The sequence below is a fragment of the Myotis daubentonii genome, chromosome 16 (assembly GCF_963259705.1).
Source record: "Myotis daubentonii chromosome 16, mMyoDau2.1, whole genome shotgun sequence".
In the NCBI taxonomy this organism is placed as follows: Eukaryota; Metazoa; Chordata; class Mammalia; order Chiroptera; family Vespertilionidae; genus Myotis; species Myotis daubentonii.
The window spans coordinates 22,682,548-22,707,433 of record NC_081855.1 but is presented as its reverse complement, the minus strand read 5'-3'; the positions used below and the strand labels follow the sequence as shown (position 1 = coordinate 22,707,433).

The following is a 24,886-nucleotide window of genomic DNA, read 5'->3' as shown; positions in this document are numbered from 1 at the left end:
GAGGGTGCTGTGACCCCACTCGGGCTGCTCTGACATCTCTGGGTCAAAGAGGGGGCTCCCCCCATCCCAGGGAAATAAAGGGAGTGGGAGCCTCCAGAATAGCTGGCCAGACGATGCTTAAGGGAGCAAAGGGCCCTGGGCTGGGCTGGAGCAGCGCCTCTGAATTCCTGAGCAGCCTCTTCTGACTGGCTGCTTACTGAATACCCCTGGGGGGGGGGGCACCCTGCTGATGGTCCCTGCCCCAGGACCTCCCCTCTTTCTCAAATCCTTAGTCTATCCGGCAACAGGAAGCAGCATCTCCAGTGCAGCAGGGGGGATGTAGGTGAGAGGTCAGCCTCAGACACAGAGCAAACAAGAGGCAGGACAGACGGTCAGAGGGCCCTGCTGGTGGGCCAGGGCCAACGCCTTCGCTGTGGTCACAGAATGCCTGTGTGTGCTGGCTGCTGTGTTCAATGCTATTCACTCCTGTGTCACTTAGCGGCCTCCCACCCCCACCCCGTATCCCAGGAATTTCAGAACAGTTTAAGTGTCTTGGCCAAGGTCTCATAGCCAATACCTGGGGAAACTGGACTTGAATCCAGGCTGTCAGACTCCAAAGCTCCTGCTTTTAACCTTCAGGCTGTGCTGATGCTGTACTACCTGGGTTGGAGGCAGTTCTGAGAAAATGCTGGGAGCACAAGGCTGTCACAGAGTTGGGGCAATACCAGGTGGACCTAATGTCACCTGGTGAGAATGGGACTGTCCCCAAGACCTTCCCACGAGGTCCCGGAAAGCCAACCCAGCTGGACAGGACCTGAATAGAACACCAAGAAACCAGGAGTGGTGAGCAGCGGATGTGGGGGAGAAAAATTAGGTCATGAAATGGGAAGGAGGAGGGCAGGGTTGGTGGGGAGGGCTAAGGGCACCAGCTCCTCTCTGTGACACATCCTAAGGCTGTGGTCACCAGCCTTTAGACTTTCTTACCCATTGCTACTTTTTGGTTTTTTTTTAAGAAGTCACTGCTTTTTTTTTTTTTTTTTAATATATTTTATTGATTTTTTACAGAGAGGAAGGGAGAGGGATAGAGAGTTAGAAACATCGATGAGAGAGAAACATCGATCAGCTGCCTCCTGCACAACTCCTACTGGGGATGTGCCCACAACCAAGGCACACGCCCTTGACCGGAATTGAACCTGGGACCTTTCAGTCCACAGGCCGACACTCTATCCACTGAGCCAAACCGGTTAGGGCCCATTGCTACTTTTTAAAAAAATCCAAAATACACAGCAATAAATGTGAAAGGGTGAGTTTTCAAAAGCTATCAACCACTGACCCTTGGGTGTAGTAAACCATTTCATGCCTCAGAAGGGATTGGCATGAAATATTCAAAGTGATGAAAAGCAAGGACCTACAACCAAGACTACTTTCCCAGCAAGGCCATCATTTAAAATTAAAGGAGAAATAAAGAACTTCCCAGACAAGAAAAAGCTAAAGGAGTTTGTTAATAGGTGTAAGACTGCTGGGGAAAATGTTCCAAGAAATAGTATAAGAAATGTCAGAGGGCCTTCTTTAAGAAGAAAAAAACAACAACAGAGGAACATAGTTAAAAGGCAATAAATACATACCTATCAATAATCACCTTAAATATAAATGCTTAAGTACTACAATCAAAAGACATAGGCCAGCCCTAGCTGGTTTGGATCAGTGGAAAGAGCATCGGCCTGCGGCCCAAGTCCCGGGTTCGATTCCAGTCAAGGGCATATACCTCAGTTGAAGGCTCCCCCCGGCCCAGGCCCTGATCAGGATGTGTACAGGAGGCAACCAATCAATATGTTTTTTTCTCACATTAATATTTCTCTCTATCTTTCCCTCTCTCTTCCACTTTCTCTAAAAAGCAATGGAAAAATATTCTCGGGTGAGGATTAAAATAATAATAATAATAATAATAATAGACATAGGGTAGCTGAATAGATAAGAAAACAAAAACCACATATATGCTGTCTCCAAGATACACACAGACTAAAAGTAAAAAAATGGAAAAAGATATTTCATGCAAATGGAATTGAAAAGAAAAAGCTGGGATAGCAATACTTATATATGACAAAATAGACTTTAAAACAAAGGCTAAGGACACTACACAATGATAAAGGGAATAATCCAGTAAGAGGATATAACCCTTATAAACATTTATGCACCCAACATAGGAGCACCTAAATATATAAAGCAAATCTGGATGGACATAAAGGGAGACAGTAATACAGTCAGAGTAGGGGATTTTTAAAATCCTCACCAAGGATATGTTTGTTGGAGAGAGAGAGAGAGAGAGAGAAATATAGATCAGTTGCCTCCCATATGTGCCCTACCGAGGATTGGACCCGAATCTAGGTATGTGCCCTGACCGGGAATCAAACCCACAACCTTTTCAGTGTACAAACGATGTTCCAACCAACTAAGCCACCCAGCTGGGGCATAGTGGCATAGTAGGGGATTTTGACATCAATGGATAGATCTTTCCAGATAGAAAATCAACAAGGAAACAGCGGCCTTAAAAAATATACTAGATCAGATGGATTTAATTGATATCTTCAGAGCATTTCATCCCAAAGCAGCAGAATATACATTCTTTTCAAGTGCACATGGAACATTTTCTAGGATAGACCACATGTTAGGGCAGAAAAAGTCTCAAAAAATTTAAGAAGATTGAAATTGTATCAAGCATCTTCTCTGACCATTATAGTATGAAACTAGAAATCAATCATAAGAAAAAAAACTGAAAATCACACAAGACATGGAAGCTAAATAACATGTTACTAAACAATGAATGAGTTAACAATGAGATCAAGGAAGAAATAAAAAATTACCTTGAAACAAATGAAAATGAGAACACAACAATTTAAAATTTATGACACAGCAAAAGCAGTCCTAAGAGGGAAATTCATAGCATAACAGGCCTATCTCAAGAAACAAGAAAAATCTCAAATAAACAATCTACCTTTACACTTAAAGTAACTAGAAAAAAAAAAAGCCCAAAGTGAATAGAAGAAAATTATGAGACACTGAAGAAAGAAATTGAAGAAGATACAAATATGTGGAAGCATATACTGTGTTCATGGATAATATCATTAAAATGTCCATGCTACCCAAAGCAACCTATAGAGTCAATGCAATTCCTATCAAGATACCAATGGCGTATTTCACAGAACCAGAACAAATATTTACACAGGACCACAAAAGACCCCAAATAGCCATAGCAATCTTGAGAAAGAACAAAGTTGGAGGAATCATGATACCTGATATCAAACCATATTACAAGGCCATAGTAATTAAAACAGCATGGTTCTGGCATAAAAACAGGCATATAGATCAATGGAACAGAATAGAGAGTCCATGCCTTTGTGGTTAATTAATATTTGACAAAGGAGTCAAGAACATACAATGGGATAAAGATAGTCTATTCAATAAATAGTGCTGAGAAAATTGAACAGATATGTGCAAAATGAAATTAGACCACCTTCTTACACCATACACAAGAATAAACACAAAATGGATCAAAGACTTGCCCATTGGTGTGGTTCAGTGGATTAAGCTTTGCCCCACGCACCAAGAGATCACTGGTTCGATTCCTGGTCAGGACATGTGCCCTGGTTTTGGATTCAATCCACAGTAGGGAGCATACAGGAGGCAGCTGATCGATGTTTCTCTCTTTATCTCCCTCTCCCTTAAATCAATAAAAACATATTTTTCAGAAAATGGATTAAAGACTTAAATGCAAGACTTGAAACCATGAAAATCCTAAAAGAAAACATAGACAGTAAAATCTCAGACATTTCTAGTAGCAATATTTTTTCTGATATCTCTCCTAGGGCAAGAGAAACAGACAAAAAAATAAACAAATGGGACTATATCAAACTAAAAAGTTTTTGCACTGCAAAGAAAACTATCAACAAAATGGAAAGACAACCCACTGCATAGGAGAACATATTCGCCAATGATACATCTGATAAGGAGTTAATATCCAAAATTTATAAAGAACTTATACAGCTTGCCCTGGCTGGTTTGACTCGGTTGGTTGAGCATCATCCCATGCACCAAAAGGTCACAGGTGTAATTGCCAGTCAGGACGCATGTCCAGATTAGCTCAATCCCTGGTCTGGGTGTGTGTGTGGGAGGCAGCCAATTGATGTTTCTCTCTCACATTGATGTTACTCTCTCTCTCTCCCCCCCTCCCTTCCTCTCTCTCTAAAATTAATTTTTAATAAAAGAACGTATACAACTCAACACCAAAACACACAAACAGCCCAATTAAAAAACGGGCAAAGGACCTGAATAGACACTTCTCCAAAGAGGGCATACAGATGGCCAAGAGATATGAAAAGATGCTCATGTCACTAATTATCAGAAAGATGCAAATTAAAACCACATTAAGACATCACCTCACACCTATCAGAATGGCTATCATCAATAAATCAACAAACAACTGTTGACAAGGATGTGGAAAAAAGGGAACCCTCATGCACTGTTGGTGGGAATACAGACTGGTGCAGCCACTGTGGAAAGCAGTATGGGGTTACCTAAAAAAATAAAAAATGGAACTGCCTGCTCTAGCTGGTTTGGCTCAATGGATAGAGCATTGGCCTGCAGACTGAAGGGTCATGGGTTCAATTCTGGTCAAGGGCATGTACATTGGTTGCAGGCTTAATCCCCGGCCCCAGTCAGGGCGCATACGGGAGGCAACCACTGGATATTTCTCTCTCTGTGTATATCTCCTCCTCCCTTCCATCTCTCTAAAAATCAATGGAAAAATATCCTTGGATGAGGATTAACCAAAAAAAAAAAAAAAAATGGAATTGCCTTATGACTCAGTGACTCCACTTCTGAGAATATACCTGAAAACACTCAAAACAATAATTCGAAAGAATATAAGCACCCTTAAGTTCATTGCACTGTTATTTTTAAAAATATATTTTTATTGGTTTCAGAGAAGAAGAGATAGGGAGAGAGAGAGATAGAAACATCAATAATATAATAAGAATCACTGATTGGCTGCCTCCTGCACACCCCACACTGGGGATCGAACCCACAACCGGGCATGTGCCCTTGACTGGAATCGAACCCGGGACCCTTCAGTCTGCAGGCCAATGCTTTATCCACTGAGCCAAACTGACCAGGGCTGCAGTGTTATTTACAACAGCCAAGATTTGCAAGCAGCTCAAGTGCCCATCAGTAGATGAGTGGATAAAAAAAGCTGTGGTACATTTACACATGGAATTACTCAGCCATAAAAAAAGAAGGAAATTGGGTTGGGGGGTGGGGGGGAGATAAAAACACATATGTAATACCTTAATCAATAAAGAAAAAAGAAGAAGGAAATCTTACCCTTTGCAACAGCATGGATGGACCTGGAGAATATTATGCTGAGAGAAATAAGCCAGTCAGAGAAAGACAAGTACCATATGATTTCACTTATTTGTGGAACAAAATAAACTAACAAACAAAATAGATACAGAGAACAGACTGACAGCTGTCAGGGAGGAAGGGGTTGGAGGCTGGTGAAAAAGATGAAGGGATTAAGAAGAAAAATATCCCTCATAGACACAGACAACAGCCTGGTGATTACCAGAGGAAGAGGGGGGTGGGGGGAGGTAGAGGAGGGTTAAGGGGGGATAAATGGTGATGAAAGGAGATTTGACTTGGGGTGGTGAACACAACACAATATACAGATGATGTTTTATAGAACTGTACACCTGAAACCGATATGATTTTATTAACCAATGTTACCCCAATAAATTCAATTTGAATAAAAAAAAGGGAGGGCCTGGAAGCCACAGAGAATGTCTCCTGTCCACACCTGCAGCCTCGGCCCAGCCTGGTGGGGACCAGGCCTGGTCCAGTTTCCCTGGGTGATGGCAGCCCCTCTGCCCTCTCAGAACCACCAGGGACAGCTTCCTGTTTTGTTTCAGTGAAGGGTATGGCTCTCCCCTGACACCACAGGTAGTGACTGTAGAGACCAAGAGCACAGACCTGGGCTCTGCCTTGGTGTCCATGGCTGGGCTGGGCTGTGACTGCCTCAGGCAGAGGCCATGCCTCTCACCTTCACAGCCCCACCCCACCCAGCAGGTGGCAAGTCCTCAACACTTCAGGAGTCTAAGAGGTGAAAGGATCACCCTCCTCTGCCTCCCTCACTTCCTCTTGCCATGAGAGTAAAATCCAGCCTCCCCAGCAGCTTCCCTGACACACACACACACACACCCCCGCTGCTCAGTCCTTTCTCGCCTCTTCTCCAGCATGCAGTCTGCCTCAGGGCTACTTGCCCCCTTCTCTCCTGACTCGACCCTCCTCACCTTCCACACTTCTGCCTAAACACCAAAGAGGCCCTTCTACCCAAGCTGAATCAGACCTCCCCTGTCACTCTCAGTCCCAGCCCCCTGCTGTCCGCCGGAGTACGGACCACCCCTGGAAAGACCACCCCTGGAAACGATATAGGTCTGTGTGCGGTGACTTGTTCGATGCTGGCAGATTGCAGGCACCCTGAGGGCCAGGACTGCTCTGCACTCCAGGGCAGAACCTCAACAATGTTACTTGCCTGGATGGTGTGGCTCAGTAGTTGAGCATCGACCCAGGAACCAAGAGGTTGCCAGTTCGATTCCTGGGCAGGGCACATGCCCGGGTTGAGGGCTCAATCCCCAGGAGGGGTGCGTGCAGGACGAAGCCGATCGATGATGTTCCTCTCTCATCAATGTTTCTATCTCTCTATCCCTCTCCCTTCCTCTCTCTCTAAAAACCAATAAAAACATTTTTGTTACTTTTTTTTTCTTTTCCAATAAGAACATTTTTAAAATAATGTTTACGTAAAGTCCAGGTTAGATGAAAGAAGAGATAAACATCCTCAGGTAGCACCGGCCCGAGCTGCCCCTGCCGAAGTGGGCCACCCAGTGACAGAGAAAATGAAGAGGCCAGATGTGGGTGGTTACAGTGGCCGCCCAGAGGCCAAAAGGACGCAGTCCTGGAAAAGCCCCATGACTCCCGGGCTGGGAACCAGTCGGTCTCCTGCCCACACCAGGGGGACTGGGTCTGGGGAGCAAAGCCTAAATGCCTAGCCCCAGGCCCTGTCATTAATCCCGACTGTCCAGCCGGCGGGGGCAAAAAGAGCTCAGCAGCTGCAGAGAAAGGGGCTCTTTCTTTCCTCCTCCCACCTCACCACGCTGGGACCAGTGCTGTGTCTGCGGCCAGATTCTGGCTGGGGTCCCAAGAAAGAACTCTGAGAACCTTTCAACAGGTTCAGGCAAAGTTTCTTTAGAGGACAAACCAAAGCATCAGTCCTAAAAGCAACAAAAAGCTGACAGATTTGCATCTCAATCAGCTGCAGGCTGGTCCCCTTTTCACAAGTCTAATTCAATAAGTGGCTTAACTACTCCTCTGCAAGGCAGCCATCCACCCAGGTTGAGAATATTAGACCTCAGCAGAAACCTTGTCCCTGAATCCTCCAGGCACTCCCAGTCAGGCGGCACCGGGATTCCTGCCTGAAAGGCACAGGCTGCTTGGACTCCCAGAAGCCAGGAACAGAGAGGCCAGAGAGATAAGCTGTGTAGAATCAGCAGGCCTGCCCGCGGAGGATGCTGAGTCAGAGGGTTTGCCAGAGAGTCAGAGAAACCAAAATCAGAAGCAGGAGCAAAGGCATGGGATAAGAGGTTGATGTTCAACCCACATCCTGACCCTTCACCTTCATCTTCACTTTGGGTTACGAGGGGGCCAGTCAAGCCTTAAAGGCTTAACTACTAACTCAGCACTAGGTTGGCACAAGCTCTGGGACTCCTCCCACTTGAAGGAAGTAGCCAAGGTTGAGGCAGGAATGAAGTGACCAGCCCCGATGCTGCCAATACCATAAAGTGAACTAAATCAGTGGACAAACTCGGAAGAACCCTAGAGTCTGACCTTCTATTACCAAGTGGGTAAAAAAAAAAAAAATTGAATATAGCAGTCCTCCGGCACGAACATGATAAAAGCTTCCTCTGTGGATGATGATGTTTTTTTCTATGTTTTAAACTTTCTGTGTAGCCTGAGAGAGCCCAGGGAGGCGAGCAGGAAGGGTCATGATCTAAAAGGGAGGAGAGAGGGAGGCAGAGGAGGAGCCAAATACTCCAACCTGTTCCTTCCAGAGTCATTAATCTAACATTTCTTGGACAGAACAGAAAGCTTGTGTAAGGAACAAGGTCTGAGTGACTTTCCCATCTCCCAAGATTTCTTGCTGACATGGGGAAAGTTCTGCCAAGAACCCTCAGGCTATCAGGAAATATTTCTGAGTGGCTAAAGGCTAAAGGTTCTAAATGATACGCTCTGCCCTGCCAGTAGCCTGCGCGTTCCCGCCTCCCCACCCAACACACACACTCCCTTTCTCCTGCCCTAAACCTCTCCCGCTACCTCCCCAGAGACCGAAACACTCAGGAACATCCTGGGAAGATCAGAGAAGAAAAGCAGGGAGGACTCTACATGGAGTTACATGAGCTGGTTCAAAACTTTTTCTTCCCTCAAAGTAAGAACTCTCGAAAGACAAAGCATGCTGGTGGTGTGATCAGGGGGTCAAGCTTGGGCTAGCTCTGTCTAAAGCAGCGGTTCTCAACCTGTGGGTCGCAACCCTTTGGGGGTCGAACGACCCTCTCACTGGGGTCGCCTAAGACCATCGGAAAACACCTATATAATTACATATTGTTTTTGTGATTCATCGCTATGCTTTGTGTTCAATTTGTAACCATGAAAATACATCCTGCATATCAGATATTTACATGGCGATTCATCACAGTAGCAACATTACAGTTATGAAGTAGCAACGAAAATAATTTTATGGTTGGGGGTCACCACAACGTGAGGAGCTGCATTAAAGGGCCAGAAGGCTGAGAACCGCTGGTCTAAAGGGACTGGGGTGGGGGCGGGCTGACAAAGGCCCTGGGGAGGGGCATTACCGATTCGATCAGGGTGAACTGCTGGAGACGGCAAGAGGCCAGAGGAAAATGCTTCCTATCAAGATTGTCTAGGAAGCGGGTAGGAGGGTAGAAATTGGGAGTCACCTGAGTTCCACCGTTGGGCTGAACCTACTGACATCAACCATTAGGACCTTCAAACAGGGCTGGGAAGTATGAAGGTGGGAATGGGGGTTTGGTTTCTTGTAGACCCGCATCCTCAGCCTGCATCTGCCAACTCCAACGATGTGGCAAAGGGAAAGGACAGACCTGGTGCCATTTTTATAAGTTCCCCCTCTTCTCCTCCCCCCGACCCCCATGGGCACAGAAGAACACTGAGACGTTCTCACAGCTTGCGGGAGGAAAAGTCTGTTGGAAAATCATAAAGCAGCAAAAACAGACAAGAAATGGTATCTGACAAGCCCTTAAAAGGCTCCAGAATCATCTGACTAAAAAACATCTACATTCTAGATGAATCTTCCACCGGATGGAGGCCAAGCCACTTCCTCTCTCTCTAGTTACACCCCAGCCACTGAGTCAGGAGTTCCTTTTTCTACAGTCAGGGAGCAACATGCTTCATGCCAGGCACGCGATGTGCCAGGCCCTGGGCGGAGGTGCCCAGCAGTGTTCCCAGCGGGGGAAGGAATATCCTGGACTCAGGGGTTCTGATTCTATGACGGCTCCTAGCTGTGTGGCCTCGGGCAAGTCAGAAGATCTGTCGGGAGTCTCGGTTTTTTCATCCATAAAACGGGGACCGTGCTATGGACCCGGGAGAGCCGCCTGAGGAGCAAATAGGCCTTTTGCTGACTGGGGGGCGCTGCGCAGCAAGGTGGTATCGCGGGCCAGGTCTGTGCCGCCATCTCGCCCTCCCTCTCCAAAAGCTCCCGCTCCGGGAACCTCCCCGACCGAGCCCGAGCCCGAGGCGCCCGTCTCACCTGGCTCCGTGCACAGGTAGGAGTAAAAGCCCTCCGACTTGAGCATGATGAGCAGCGAGCCCCAGCCCAGGAGGACTGCCGAGAAGAGGAGGTTTTCCAAAACCGCGGTGCAGGCCATCCACCAGCGGCGCCGATGGGCAGTGGCCAGGGTGGGCGCCATGACGCGGCGAGGTGGCCCGGCTCCGGCTCTGCAGCCACCTGCGCACAGACCTCAGCGTCAGCGCCCGGCCCTGACCAGTCGGGGAGGCCGAGCCCGGCCGCTGCGGCGGCCCGGGCTGCAGGTGCGCGCGGCAAAGGGAGCCCGGGTCTTGCCCGGGACCTGGGCCACCCACCGCGGCTGACTTGCACGGCTGCCCTCGGAGATGAGGGAGCTGCTCCGGCCAGGCAGGCAGACTTCTCCCTCGGCTCACTCAGAGGTAAACTGAGGCACGCTAGCAGGAAGGGACTAACGCAAGCTCAGGGACGTGCATTCGTCCTGGCTCCCAGCATGACTGACATAGCTTGGGTGTCTGCAGGGGCGGCAGCCTGAGATCCAGACACCTGGGCCCGGGCGTACCTGGGGGCGGCCACTCCCTAGGACCCTGACAGGCGTCCGCCCGCCCGCAATGGAGACCCTTCCTCAGAGCTGGTTCTTTCAACCACAAGATCAGCGCACCTAGCTCCTACGGTCCGCCCACGGCTCGCTGATTGGCCGGACGGCAAAGGAACTGCCGCGCCATTGGCCGCAGCCTAGGTCGCTAGGCGCTGCGGCCACGCGAACCCCGCATGGGAGAAGCGAAGCCGGTTCAAACCGGCGGCGCGGGCCACCTGCGCGACCCCCGTCCTGAGCTGCACTTGTCCCGTTTCGATGGGAGCGGACCTCCGCCCCTCCACTTCCTTGCACCTCCTAAATTCGTCCTCTCTCCTGTCGGCTCCCCATCCATCCAATCTCTTCCCTCTCATGTTTTCACACATCTTCTCCCTACTCCCCCGCCTCCGCCCTGCTCGCAAGCCTTCTGCCTCCAGCACCCGCCCCCGAGGCCCAGAGGCCCAGATTCCCAGGATCCAGCTCACCCGGTTCCTACTGACGTATGTCGGGCCCGGCCGGCGCCTTTTCTGTCCTCTTTTATTACAGCCCTTTTATTAGGACCCCGAGACGAAAACACGGCTGCGCGCTGATTGGCTGAGTGAGCTGAAACAGGCGTTGGCCAATCAGTAGGCACCCGCCCGCCCGGCCGCAAGCAGAAGCCGGTTCCGGCCGGACTCCGAGGCAAACAGGAGAACTGGGGGTGCTTTGGGGTAGCGGTGGGCCGAGCGTCTGCTCCGCCACCTTAACCTGGAGTCACAGCCGGGCTGGACACCCCTGGAGACACTGCCCCAGCGCCTCTCCGGAGCCCCACCCCGAAGCCTTGCCCTGGTTGGAGGCTCGGGCTCGGCCTGCCCGGGCCCCCAGATGCCCCCAGCATCACTCCGACTCCCGCTCGGTTTCTGCGCTCCGCTCTCCGCCCCGCCTGAGAGCCCCCCAACTTCCCGAACTCTGCGCTGGCACCAGGCCTCGATGCTCTGGCTCCCCGTGGGTCGCTGCACTCCCGCCGCCCGCACTGCCTCCTCCCAGCGCAACCCATCCTGCTTCCTCCTGCCCCAGTCTCCCCCCATCCAGGCAACGTTGGCCCATTCCGGATCTGCGGGCCCCAGGCGCGCTGTGCCTCTTCCTGTTCTCCTGATCCACCGACCCCGCTCCTGGGTGCCATCTGCCCAGTCCCTCGGGGACCCCCAGGTGGGAGTTTGGGGCTTGTCTGTTCCCTAGCACGGTGTCTCCCCTGTTGCCCCATCCAGACTCCGACCCACTCCCCTTGGCCCCCGGGAACCCTGCCCAAGGTGACTATCCCATACCCTCTGTCTGCTCTACCTCCGCCCCTTTCCCGGATGCCTTCCTCAGGGGCCCTCTCAGGGTGGCGGGCTGGGCAGCGCCAAGCTGCAGGGACAAATCAGGCCTCGGGGAGAAGGCGTGGAGTCGGGAGGGCTCCAGCTCCCAGTCTGGTAGGCGAGCTGGACCTGCCAGAACTGCCAGGGCAGGGGATGGAGCCCAGGCTCCGGAATTTCTGCTGCCCGTCTTCGTCTCTCCATCAGAGACACCAGCCTGACCTTAGAGGACCCTTGGTCTTCCCGATGATCAGCTTGGCCTCCCCTGCAGGCTCCTGGAGCTGGCTTATCCCAGGGCTGAGGGAGCCCCGGGAGCCCTCTGTGCCGTCGCCCAGTCCGAGAGCGCCCTCTGCCGCTGGGATGCCGCCGCTGGCACCCTGGTTCAGACCATCATAGCCAGTGGTCGAACTCCCAGTTTCCTGGTCAAACTCCTGATTGAACGACCCCCAGAGGGGACAGTTTGCATATTAGGCTTTTATTATATAGGATGTTTCTCTCCCTCCCTTCCTCTCTGAATCAGTATATATATATAAATTTTTTAAATCTGACCTTGGTCAATCTGATCTCTGCTAAAAATCAGTCAGAAACTCTACCATTTGTCTTCCAGGATAAAGTTCAAGTTCTCCAACCTGAGCCACACATCCTTCCTCCCACCAGTCTCTTTCTCCCCATGGAGGCTGGTTGGCCTGCCTGGTCCTAGATGCTCCAATCACATGCTGTTCTCTTACCTCTGGGCCTCAGAGTCCCTTTTTGGACAGCTCCTCCAGGAAGCCTTCCCTGACTACTCTCCACAATACTTTCCATTATCTTTGTTCACTAATTTTGTTATCTATCTTTGAAATATATAAATCACTGAGAAAAAGGTGAATACCTCAAATGAAATTGGGGAAAGAAAATAACCAGATAATCTATAGGAAAAATACAAATAATGATTTGAAAAGAAGCTCAATCTTAGAATAATCATAGAAAATCAGATTTTAATTATACCATTTTTATGGTTAAAAAGCAAAAATAAAAATATTTTTATCGCCGAAACCGGTTTGGCTCAGTGGATAGAGCGTCGGCCTGCGGACTGAAAGGTCCCGGGTTCGATTCCGGTCAAGGGCATGTACCTGGGTTGCGGGCACGTCCCCAGTAGGAGATGTGCAGGAGGCGGCTGATCGATGTTTCTCTCTCATCGATGTTTCTAACTCTCTCTCTCTCCCTTCCTCTCTGTGGAAAATCAATAAAATATATTTAAAAAAAAAAATTTTTATCCCCGAAGCCAGTTTGGCTCAGTGGATAGAGTGTCGGCCTGCGGACTGAAAGGTCCCGGGTTCGATTCCGGTCAAGGGCATGTACCTGGGTTGCGGGCACGTCCCCAGTAGGAGATGTGCAGGAGGCGGCTGATCGATGTTTCTCTCTCATCGATGTTTCTAACTCTCTCTCTCTCTCTCCCTTCCTCTCTGTGGAAAATCAATAAAATGTATTTTAAAAAAAAAATTTTTATCCCCGAAGCCAGTTTGGCTCAGTGGATGAGTGTCGGCCTGCGGACTGAAAGGTTCCAGGTTCGATTCCGGGCAAGGGCATGTACCTTGGTTGTGGGCACATCCCCAGTAGATGTGCAGGAGGCAGCTGATCGATGTTTCTAACTCTCTATCTCTCTCCCTTCCTCTCTCTAAAAAATCAATAAAATATATATTTTTAAAAATATTTTTATCTGATCAAAGCTTTAACCTTTCCTAAAACTATGGTTCTCAATAAAAGTGACTCTATGAAAGAAAGAAAAAAAAAAAAGCTTTGACCTATTACTTTCTTCTTGTTGCCCTAAAATAATGAAATACCATCTTGAACTTATCAGATTGGGTGTGAGAAAATAGATACCACCATAATTTGTGAGAGTATAAAGCCATACAACTTTTTTGGAGTAAATACATAAATGTTTAATGTTCTGACTCCATAACACAGCAATTCCACTTGCAGGACTCTCTTCTACAGAAAAACTTGCACAAATATATTTAAACAATGGACAAAGTTGGACACTGCGTCATTTATAGTCTTAAACAATTAAAAACAACCCAAATCCCTAAATGTAGGGGATGGTTTACATAATCCATGTTATTTCCACATGATGAAACCCATGTAGCCATTTTTTAATAAAAAGAGGTAGCTTTATATTTACTGGCACCAAAAGATACCCAGGACACATGAAGTAAAAAAGCAAATTGCAGAACAGTAGGCTCTTCTGTTCTCATGTGCGCAGAAAGACATCTGAAAGGAAGCATCTAAACTTCCATGAGATTCTCTGAGCACAGGAACGGAGGGGAACCCGCTCTGTTTCCCGACTAGGCAATACAACGATGTGAGGAAAGAATTCAGAACAAGAGCAAAGACATCCAGTGAGAAGTAAATCTGGCCCCTGCCTGGTCCCCCAGACTCCCCTGGGGAGAGGGGAAATCTCATTTTTACTTCATACATGTCCATAATGTTAGTTCTATTTATTTTTAACAAAGAACAGTACTTTAAAAAAAATAAAAGTTTAATCGAGTGAGGAAAGTAAAAAGAACATTCACTGTACAAAATATGCAAATTATACAAAAGTTTAAAAAGAAAATGAGCCCTGGCCAGTGTGGCTCAGTTGGAGCATCGTCCTTACACCAAAGGTGGCGGGTTCAATTCCTGGTCAGGGCACATACCCAGGTTGCGGGTACGAGCACATGGTCAGGGTGCCATGTGGGAGGCAACCCGTCGATGTTTCTCTCTCTCGCTCTCTTACACAACATAATTTTTCATGGTTGTTTAGGAACCTATCATAAAAAATATTTAACCAATCTTTTATCATCAAACATTTAGGTTGTTTTCCATTTTAGAAAAATATTTTGCAAATGAAGGAAAGAAAAGCAAAGTCCAGGACAACAGCAAAACGTTCCTGCAGCCGTCTCGTTCCCCTTCCTGACCCCATCCCCTGGGGTCTCTGCCCAGGCCTTCCAGACCTTCCCTGGAACACCGCCAGGGCCCAGAGCCAACTGGCCTCTACCTCAGCTGTTTCCCCACCAAGGCCAGAGGCTCTGGGAGGTCTTTCCTGGCCCTGGGACCTTTTTCCAGCACAAAATACAATCTGATGCAGAGGCAGTTCGATGCCTACCCCCTATCCATAGCCTTCCCACTCCCCAAATTCACAGTCCTCGGGGCTCTGGTGGCCCAGAGATGGGTGCAACATTCTCATACTGGGGCTCCTCCTGCCCTTCCTCGTCAGCCAGCTTCTGGGGATCCTGTTTTGGGGGGCCACCGGGGCCCAGCTCCTGGACCCTCCCTGAGCTCTTGATGCCATCCCTCAGCCCACTGGCCACCTCCTCTGGCCCAGTTCCTGCGGGCTGCGAGGCCCCAGTGGGCTCCTCGTTGGGGGCTGGGCCAGGGCTCTGACTGGCAGAGCCAGAGGCCAGCCCGGGTCTGCCCTTGTTCCGACTCAATGCCCGACGAGGAGGCTTGGGGATGGCACTCTTGACCTTGGGCTCTGCCTGGCCTTTCTGGAAGCTACCGAAACGGCGGAGGACAGACCGGACCGGGCCCTCAGATTCCCAGGGTGTCCCTGCCAAGGTGTATATTGTGGTTACGGAGCCTGAGCTCTCCTGGACACTGCTTTCGATGGCTTCCACGCGCTCAGCCACTGTCCGGCCACCAAGTGGGAGCCGGCGGTGGCCCGTGGCTGAATCCTTGGGGCTGGGTGCCCCAGGAGGGGCCTTGTCCCTTTCCGTTTTTTCAGGGCCCGTGGACTCCTCAGCCTCCTGGCTTTCAGGACCTGGCTGGCCACCCCGGGAGAGCCGTTTGGACTTGCGGAGTGGGTTGGAGAGCTCCCCGGAGCTTTGGCGATTCTGCGGTGCAAACTTGGTGCCTTCAGCAAAGGAAACCGAGGGTCGCTTGGCCCGTGCTAGGCTGGACGTGCGTGGGATAGCGAATGGGGTGGAGGCATCCTCAGGGGGAGGGAAGGGACCATCACCCAGGCTGGCCTCTGGTGACTCTGCTTGGGCCACAGGGACCATCCCTGGTGGAGGAGACAGAAGAGTTTGGCTAAAGCTGGGCTGGCCACCCCAACCCATCCTGCCTACCCAGGCCAGCATCTTCTGGGAGGCCACAACAACAGGGTAGAGAGTGAGGATGCAGAGGCGGGAACAGCAGTGTCAATAGACACTACTACTTCTCCATTCTATTCTCACCTCCCACCCTTCTTTGACTCAATGTCACACTCTATCCAAGCTTAAACTCTTCAATGCCACACAGCCTCGTCCCTCCCCGCTCTGGGCCTGTACACTGCTCCCTCTTTCTGAAACACCATTCCCACCTCCCCCTAACTTTCACGTGGCTAACTCGTGACTCTGCTGGACTCCACTCCAATGTCACTAACACTGAGACATCTTCCCTGACCCCCGTCTCCCCTGACTTGGCTGGATTATAGCCCCTCTTGCATGTCCCCCAACCAAGCACATATCTCTCTATCCTGTAAGGGTCTGGTTATGGCCCAGCAGACTAAGGCTTGGTAAGGACGGGAGTCTAGCTTGTCTCCATTTTATGAACCACAGTAGAAGACTGTACACTTTACAGAAGTAGTACCACATAGGGAATGGTTATATCTCTAGGACAAAGGGATCAGAAGGATTTCCAGACACCCAAGCAGTATCTGAAGTAGCCCCAGTGGGCGATTGGGCGGGGAGGGTCCCTACCTTCTTGGGGTGGCACGCAGTAGGCAGGGTCCTCATCCTCTTCTCCACAGTCGTAATCAGAAGAGAAGGAGTCGTCCGAGGCCCAGCCCGCAGAGGGCTGCTCAATGAAGCTGTGGTTGAAGGGGATCTCCGGGTCGTGGTGGGAGACTGCAGGGGGCTCCAGGTCAGGCGCCGAGCCTGACGGGAAGCCGTGTCCCATTCCAGCCCCGACCCTCAGCGCCCACCTACCTGTCACCCAGGGAAGCTTGTGGCTGCTGAGGGACCTGCAGGGTAGCGCGAAGCTCAGGCTGGTCAGTGTCTCCCACAAGACCTGGAGCTTCTTCCTGGACACAGCAGCTCCATCGCTCGCTGGCCTGAGGGCGTCGGAGGGTGGTCAGTGTGTGAGACCCCTCCTTGGGACAGGGTGGTAGCAGGAGAAAAGGGCCAGGCCCATCCTAGTCCTGGGGTTAGTGTGAGTGCGGAAGCGGGACAGAGTGGCTGTGTCTGCTTCAGTGGCTCCCTGTGGCCACAGAGTAAAGTCCAAACTATTGAGCCCGAGATTTGAGCCGGCCACAGAGGGCAGCATGGCTCTAAAGTCAAATAGACCTGGGGCAGCAACTCTGCTCAAACTTTACCACTCTCTGGTCCTCAGTTACCTCATGTGTAAAATGGGGACAACTACAATCTGTCAGAGCTTTTTTCAGGACCCCCTACAGCACCAGGCACCAGGTGCGGTTCGCCAAAAGGCAGCTACGTGCTATCACCATCCTAGCAAAGTCCCAGCTCACCCGGCTTTCTGAAAATGACACCACCTCCAGGAAGCCTGCTGTTGGCTCCGTCCCCATGCTGGGAGTGACTGCTTCACTCCTGCCATTCCTCTGACAGCCTTTGCACATGCCCGGGTCCTCATGTGAGGGGCTTCTTCCCCACCCCGGGCTCTATGCCCCAGGGGACAGGCTACCGGGCCTGCTCATCTGTGAGGGACCCCAGCACACGTAGGGTGACGTACTTGAGGATCAGTGTGCGAACCGTAAGAGAGCACCGGACAGAGTCCAGAGAACAGGGCCCAGGCTTTGTGTGTGCCAGTGGCCAACCGCGTCACCTTATCCGTGTCCTCTGTGCTGTGCCACTCCTCCTGCCCCCACGTTCCCTGCTCCAAACCTCCATGATGCGGTGAGTCTCCAAGGAGCAGAGAAACGGAAAGAGATTTTGTAAAGGACAAAGCTCGATAGGAGCAGCGGTCTCCAGCGGGCCGCAACACCAAACCCTAACTCTTCTCTTCTGGGAAAAGCCCATTCTCTGCCAAACCACTGCCCAGACTTTTATGTCACTCTCCTTTCTGGGGGGTGTGAGGCCTGGTCTCTTCTGCTCCCAGCCCGAAGCTGCCCTGCTGCTTCTCCCCGTCACCCTCCTCCTCTGGCCCCTGTTAGTACACCCTCAGCCTCCTGCTGTGGGTTCGAGTTTCCCCAGCCGGGTGCCCCTGCGCATGTGACTCCCACCCAAGGCTTCTGAGGAAGGCGAGTGGCTGACCGGATGTCTCCAGGCCACTACCAACGACCCCGTCACTTCTGACCTAAGTATGTGACAAGGTCAGCCCTTCCCCACCCCTGCAAGGAGAGCCAGTGTTCACCTGTCCTTGGGGTCCAACCGGGCAGCCCAGCAGCAGCAGGCACAGCAGGCAATGCCCAGGAGGAGCAGCAGCAGAGGCACAAGGATGCCAGCGATGAGGGTGGCGTCCTGACTGTGAGACCCTGGGGGCGGGGGTGGGGAGGCGGGGGGGAGGTGAGCAGTGGTCAAATATTCAGGGCCTTCTCATCTCCCATACATGTCTCACCTCTAGCTGAGTTGCCTCCTCCCCAGTCTTCCACCTGTGGTGTCTCTTCTGAGAGACGTAGACTCTGCTCAGCCTGGAGGCCACCTGCTGGCCTGTCCCCTTCTGCTGGCCCATGGTCTGTTCCACAAGCCTTGCCCCTAGTTTTCATGCCTGATGCACATCCCAGCGTCCAGCCCTACCTGCTCATTTCCTGGGTGCTAGCCTGGTGTCTCAGGGAACAGGGACTCTGTCACATCTTAAGGGGACCTCAGAGCATCCATACAGATTTCAGGCATAAGGAATGTCTCTGTTATGGGCTCAGACTCCCTGTCAAATGGCGCCCATGTAAAGGGCCAATCTTTCCCGGGTGACTGTACCCTGCACCCTCCTTTCCACCTTACCCAGCTGGCAGGCCCCAGAGACAGGGTGGCAGGGTCCCTCCGGGCATTCACAGGGAGCAGAGCAGTTGTTTCCATGGAAGCCAGATGGGCATGAGACGTTGCAGCTGTGGGTGACAAGGAGAGACAAGCTGAGGCTGGGTGAGAAGGGGTGGAGGTGGGCAGGGGATAAGGCAGCGGTTCTCAACCTGTGGGTCGCGACCCCTTTGGTGGTCGAACGACCCTTTCACAGGGGTCGCCAAAGACCACCCTGCATATCAGATATTTACATGATGATTCATAACAGTAGCAACATGACAGTTATGAAGTAGCAACGAAAATAATTTTATGGTTGGGGTCACAACATGAGGAACTGTATTGAAAGGGCCAGAAGCTTGAGAACCGCTGGGATAGGGGAAGGTAGATTTCTGGGCACTGTTCCCCACCCCTAGATGATGCCTGGGCAGACTTCTCCTGCCTCAGAGCCACATTCTCAGTACCCCTGACAGCATCTGAGAGAATCCCTCAGCCCCTCAGCCCATCTTCCATGGAAACTACCCCCACACCGTCCTTTGCCCGCCCAGCCCCAGGGCGTAACCCTCGGGCAGAGTCCACTTCTCATGAGCCTCATCCCTTACCCACCCAGCACTAATATGAACTAAGCAAGATGCCAATGGCATCAGACATCCTCAGGGTCTGGAAGCCAGCCAGGTCCAGCCCCGCCCCTGACTCTCTGGGCCTTGGTTCTCTCCTCTATACAATGAGGTCTCTTCCATGTTATTCTAGATCCTGTCCCAGAGGTGGCAAATCTGACACTGGAGACATGGCCGTGGATTAGGTTTTACTACCTGAAGACCTTAGGGAAACAACAGTGGGGTCTGGAGCCATACCCCTGAATAGCTTCCCCATCTAGGTAGGGAGCCAGGCCTTTCCCATAAGCATTACTCTGAGCCTCCTTTGGAAGATGCAGACCCCACAACAGGAGTTTTGAGGGTGCCGGGTGGGTATATGGAAGGTGGAGAAGCCCAGAAGGGAAGTTAAGGAAACAGCTTGCACGGAGGCCTGGCCTAGGCCCCCGCCTCTCTGCCAGGGCCCCAGTCCTCACCTGGGTCCCCAGTAGCCAGCGTTGCAGACACACTCCCCAGTCACAGCATCACAAGCCCCCTGAACACAGGTGGGGCAGGTGGAGCCACAGCCCTCCCCAAAGGTGCCACTTGGGCAGGGATCTTCACACCTGAGGTGAGGCAAGACTTGAACTGGGGGACAGGGCAGGCCCGGCCCCCAAAGGGGGCTCTACCCATCGTCCCCCATGCTTCTGGACTCGGGGACCCAACTGTGGGTCCTCAGCAGTGAAGCTCAGGTACAAACAGGGCCTTGAAGCCGCGCCAAACCCAATAGGTGACCGACTAGAGATCCCTGGAGGGAGAAGAGGGCAGGAAGCCTGAGTGGCAGGGATTTAGAAAAGAACCCTGCCCAGGCCCCATCAGCATCCATCTCTCTCCCGTCAGGCTTTGCCAGGTGGCAAGCCCCAGGGGGCTGTGTGAATGTGTGTTTGGGGAGGGGACGCCGACCCCAGAGGGAGCAGCTGGGGTGAGGATTCTGAAGGAAGGTATACCCCATCCTGAGCAGGCTGGCCTCTTACCTGGGCCCCAGCCAGCCAGGGTCACAGCTCAGACAGTGCCCAGTGTCTGGCTGGCAGGCCTCCCCACGCCTGCACTGGGGGCACTGCTGTCCACAGCTCTCACCGAAGGTACCAGGTGGGCAGGGCTGGAGGCACTGGGTCCCGTTCCAGCCCGGCTCGCAGGACTTACAGCTGCCTGTGTCTGCAGAGCACGGCTCATTCTGCTCGCAGTGGCCACAGCTGGTGGGAAGAGAAGTTCATGGGAAGCTCCGGGGGCAAATGGAAGGAGCGCCCACCCAGGTCTCCAGGGCCCTGGAGAGCATCCAGGTCCCAGCTAACGCGTTCAGGCAGGTTTGACCTCAGCTTCCCCAGGTTGTTCTACAAAGAGGTTGGATAAATGATCTCTATAAACTCTAGTAGGATTCCAGCCCTCTCCATCTAACCCCTGATTCCAGGACTCATCCTTCCCTGGGTTCCAGGGTCACCAGTCAGAGCAGCCAAGTTATTACCCCAACCTTTGCCTCCCAGCGTCTCCCCACCCTTCCAACCACAGCATCCCTGAGGTCTGGCAGGGATGGACCTCAGTAGTTTATCTCCTATCCCATAACATGAAAACGAGTAAAAATTAAAGCATTTTAGCCTGGCCAGTGCAGCTCAGTGGTTGAACATCAACCCATGAACCAGGAGGTCAGGGTTTGATTCCTAATCAGGGCACATGCCCAGGTTGTGGGCTCGATCCCCAGTGTGGGGCCTGCAGGAGGCAGCCGATCAATGATTCTCTCTCATCATGGATGTTTCTATCTCTGTCTCCCTCTTCCTTCCTCTCTGAAATCAATAAAAATATTTTTTTAAATAATTGGTTACCTCCCAACACACTGCAACTGAAGCTGCAACCTTCTGGTGCCCTTGACCAGAATCGAACCCATGACCCTTCAGTCCAAGGGCCAATGTTCTATCCACTGAGCAACCAGTTAGGGCAGGTTTATATTATCTCAATTTCTCAATGATCCGTAATAGTTACTTGAAGTTTCTCCCTCAGATACTTTATTATCTGCGATCATATACTTTAATTAGACTCATTGGAGGGGGGAGAGGGAAGTTCATAAAACCAATTTAGCAGATCCCAACCAGCAGCAAAAAAAAAATAAAAAAATAGAGAGCGAGAGAATAAAAAACATTACAGTATATACATATTATATATTCACATACTGTATGTTATATGTGATATACGTAGTAAAGGTAAATGTGTTGTCTGGTTAAGCTTTTACTTCAGTTATATATGCATATATATATACTAATATATATGGGTGTGTACGATAGGTGGGATGTAAAACGTGTTATTGTGGGTGGAGTTGGTCAAAGTTTAAAAGTCACTGAGTCTCAAAGGGACCATGGAATCATTTTGTCACGTGATTCATTCTTTATCTGTTCCTAAGTATGGCTTGTTATACTATATATTGTTATTAACAGTAACCGGATGAAAGGGGTGTGGGAGGCTGGACTTTGGGGCATTGAGGATCTTTTATCCCCCTTTCATCCCATCCCTGTAAATTAAAAAACAAAACAAAATACATCTTGCCCTGTCTGGTTTGGCTCAGCGCAGAGAGTATCAGCCTGCGGACTGAAGGGTCCCGGGCTCGATTCTGTCAAGGGCACATGCCCAGGTTGCGGCTCCATCCCCGGTAGGGGGCGTGCAGGAGGCAGCCGATCGATGATTCTCTCTCATCATTGATTAATGTCTCTCTCTCTCTCTCTCTCTCTCTCTCATCATCCACCGGCTGCCTCCTGCAGGCCCCACACTGGGGGAGGAGCAGCAACCCGGGCCTGTGAACCGTGACCTCCTGGTTCATGGGTGGAAGCTCAACCACTGGCCACGCCCCAGGCCCCTCCTAGGTTTTTATGGGAAGCACCGCAACTTCCTCCCTGAGCCCTCACCGCCGGTCCTTCACGCTCCCTCCACCTTTCTCCCCTCCCCTTCCCCCGACCTCTCGCCCTGCGCGCAGGTGCCCCTCGCCGCCCGCTCCGCCGCGCTCACCTGTGGCCGCACTGCGCCCCGTAGAGGCCCGCGGGGCAGGGCAGCTCGCAGCGCAGGCCGCGGAAGCCGGGCGGGCACGCGCACTGGCCGGAGTCCGCGCCGCAGCGGCCGCGCACGCACTCGCACCGCTGCCGGCACTCGGGGCCCCACCAGCCCGGCCGGCAGGCGCAGCGACCCGACTCCTTCGCGCACGGCGAGCCGTGGCAATTGCAGCGGAAGCTGCAGCGGCGGCCCCACCAGCCCACCTCGCACAGGCAGTTGCCGGTGGCCTGGTCACAGCGGGCCGCCACTGGGTTGCACTGGCACCGGTGGTGGCACTTGGTCGACCACCAGCCCGCCTCGCAGTGGCACGCGCCGGTCTTCGGGTCGCAGCGCCCGTGAGGGCTGCAAGTGCACTCGAACTCGCAGCGGCTACCCCAGCGGTTGGCTTGGCAGCGGCACACACCGGTGTCGGGCTCGCACTGGCCATGGGGGTGGCAGGCACAGCTCTCCCGGCAGTCGGGGCCCCAGTACTGGCCCGGGCAGCCTTGGGGCAGGAAAGGGAAGGGCGGGGAGAGATGGAAGGGGTCAGCGGGCTCAGGCCTCGGACAAACGCAGGCTCTGGACCCCCTCCCAAAACAAAGGAGGGAGCTGGGCCCATCCTCCAAGAGCCAGGAACAGACCCTTGGAACTTGTGGCATCATATCCTCCTGGGGCAAAGCTCACTTCCTGCCCCGGACTCTGAACTACAAAACTCCTTAGCGGTGACCCAGCCTCCCATGCCACATTCCAGAACACACTTAGAGATCCTGGGAGGGAAAGGGGCTTTGCCCGGAGCACACAGAAGTGTGTGGGGGGGAGGACGCAGGGGGGGGGGGGTGGAGGCTTCATCCATGCCCCCTCCTCCCTCTCATTGGGTCCTCCACTGGGCTGACAGCTGAGCCTCGCAGGCCTGGGTGCTGCCATCAGCGTCGCAGGAGAAGCCCATTTCCTCCCGTGTCTCCTCTCCACCCTGATTCCTGAATCCTGATGGCTGCCCCTGGCTGTCCTGTTCCCATCCATGCCCTTCTTTTTTGCCAGAGAGGACAACCTGGCCAGGGCCCTCCATGCATGTTCAGGTATACAGTACGTGGGGGAGACTGAGAATGCATCCATCTTGCAATGAATGGGAACCACCCGTACCCTTTCTGAGTTGAAAGGTGAAGGGCCCAGAACTGCAGCTGTGAGTAGGTAGGGCTCTGTGGATCTGGGCAAAACCCAGATGACTCAGGGCATCTCCCAGGAGCGTCACTTCCTGTCCCTGGGCCTCAATTTCCTCAGTGAAGACTGGAGAGGTTCTGGCCCTGCTGCTCCAAGATGTCGGTCCTACCTGCTTTGCCTCCCCGCTCTCCTAGTTCTGCCCATCAAGGTCATCCCCCAGGCGTGACTTAGGACTCACGGGAGTTGCACTGGGCCCCGAAGAAGCCAGGTTTGCATCGACAGAGGCCTGGCTTCACACATACTTCGTCTTCCCGGCAGGCATCGGGTCCCTCACAGATGGCTGAAAAACACCCACGAGGTCAGAAGGACTGGGGCTTGACCCGGGGACACTCAGCCCCCTCACTGGCTCCCAGTTCCCTGACCCTCAAGAGCTGCTCCCTCAGGGTTGGGTGTGTGTGTCCTAGGACGGACGCCAGCTCCAGGGCTCAGGAGGGGAAATCAGCCCCCAGAAGGGTAGGAAGGTCACTGAGCTGTGTCCTCCCTTCTCTTTGTGTGGGGGTTGGTCCTGGCTACTCACCAATGGTGCATTCTCGATCCTTCTGCTTCCAGCCTGGGCAGCACTGGAGCTCAGCAGAGGGGCTGCGGGGCAGAGAGGGGTCAGCCGGAGGGGGGTTAGGAAGGGTGGAAGCCTGGTTTCAAAGGTGGATCACTGCCTCTGGCTGAGATGTGGGAGCTGCCTCAGCCCCATCAGGCAGGCCTGGCCGAGTCGCAGCCCACTGACCCCAACCCCTTCCCTCCCCTTCTCTGGCCTTCCCACCATCTGTCCTGAGGATCCACCACCCTCCAGGCTGTCCCCAAGCCTCCCTCCCTTCAGCCCCATGATCTCTTCCCTCACTACCCGCCCCAAGCCTCAGCACCAGTTCAGCCACCGCCCCCATCAGCCTCCCACAAGAGCCACCTGTTGTCCATGCAGACATGCCGCCCATTAGGGTCCAGCTCAGACCCCTGGGTCTTCTGAGTCCAGAGCAGTAGCAGGGGGAGCAGCAGCCGCAGGCCCATGGCGGCCAGTGCAGTGAGAGGGTTTGAGTGAGCCTGGCCCCCACAGCTCCAACCCCCTCCCTGTTTCCTCCCAAGGCTTTTCCTGAGGAAACCAGGCCCAGGGGGCGGTGGTGGGAGGGCTGCCATGAGGCACCTCCCTGAGGGTGGGCAGGCCCAATCACTAGTGCCGAGTGGGGCCTGAAGGGGCTGGTTTCAGTCTGGAGGGGGCAGGAAGATGAAACTGGAAGTCCTGGGGTATTGAGAACAGGCGAGGGAGTGGGGTGAGGGGGGAGCCAGAGTTTTCCATTAGGTCATACTTCCCAGCTGGGAGAAGCCTCCCCACCCAGTGACGACCGGGGAAACCCTGTGAGACAACC

General features: G+C 52.5%; 2 protein-coding genes across 7 annotated transcripts in view; both read right to left on the bottom strand.

Moving 5' to 3' along the window:
• SLC43A2 (solute carrier family 43 member 2) overlaps window positions 1–11,136 on the bottom strand; it is a 45,980-nt gene extending 34,844 nt beyond the window's left edge. The window contains exons 1-2 of one of the 3 annotated variants that reach the window (XM_059669193.1): window positions 10,922–11,136; window positions 9,869–10,066 (exon numbers count right to left, since the gene is read on the bottom strand). In XM_059669193.1, coding sequence (XP_059525176.1) covers window positions 9,869–10,028 — 160 coding nt within the window. In that variant the 5' untranslated portion in view covers window positions 10,029–10,066; window positions 10,922–11,136. Of the gene's footprint in view, window positions 1–9,868; window positions 10,067–10,200; window positions 10,342–10,921 lie in introns of those variants that run through there. The other 2 variants (XM_059669190.1, XM_059669191.1) reach the window with 2 other exon arrangements.
• Window positions 11,137–14,279: 3,143 nt separating this feature from the next.
• Window positions 14,280–24,808, bottom strand: SCARF1 (scavenger receptor class F member 1). Of its 4 annotated transcripts, none has more exons than XM_059669176.1 (11): window positions 24,430–24,808; window positions 24,049–24,110; window positions 23,710–23,811; window positions 22,293–22,818; window positions 20,279–20,497; window positions 19,742–19,870; window positions 18,661–18,764; window positions 18,077–18,197; window positions 16,696–16,820; window positions 16,468–16,614; window positions 14,280–15,791 (listed from the first exon to the last, which is right to left on the bottom strand). In XM_059669176.1, the coding sequence occupies exons 1-11, from the start codon at window positions 24,654–24,656 to the stop codon at window positions 14,926–14,928; spliced, it is 2,628 nt and encodes an 875-aa protein (XP_059525159.1). In that variant the 5' UTR covers window positions 24,657–24,808; the 3' UTR covers window positions 14,280–14,925. The 4 variants fall into 4 exon arrangements, with proteins under 4 accessions (XP_059525159.1, XP_059525158.1, XP_059525160.1 ...); XM_059669178.1 differs by having other exon boundaries at window positions 15,526–15,791; window positions 16,468–16,577; XM_059669175.1 differs by having other exon boundaries at window positions 16,468–16,820.
• Window positions 24,809–24,886: the final 78 nt, after the last annotated feature.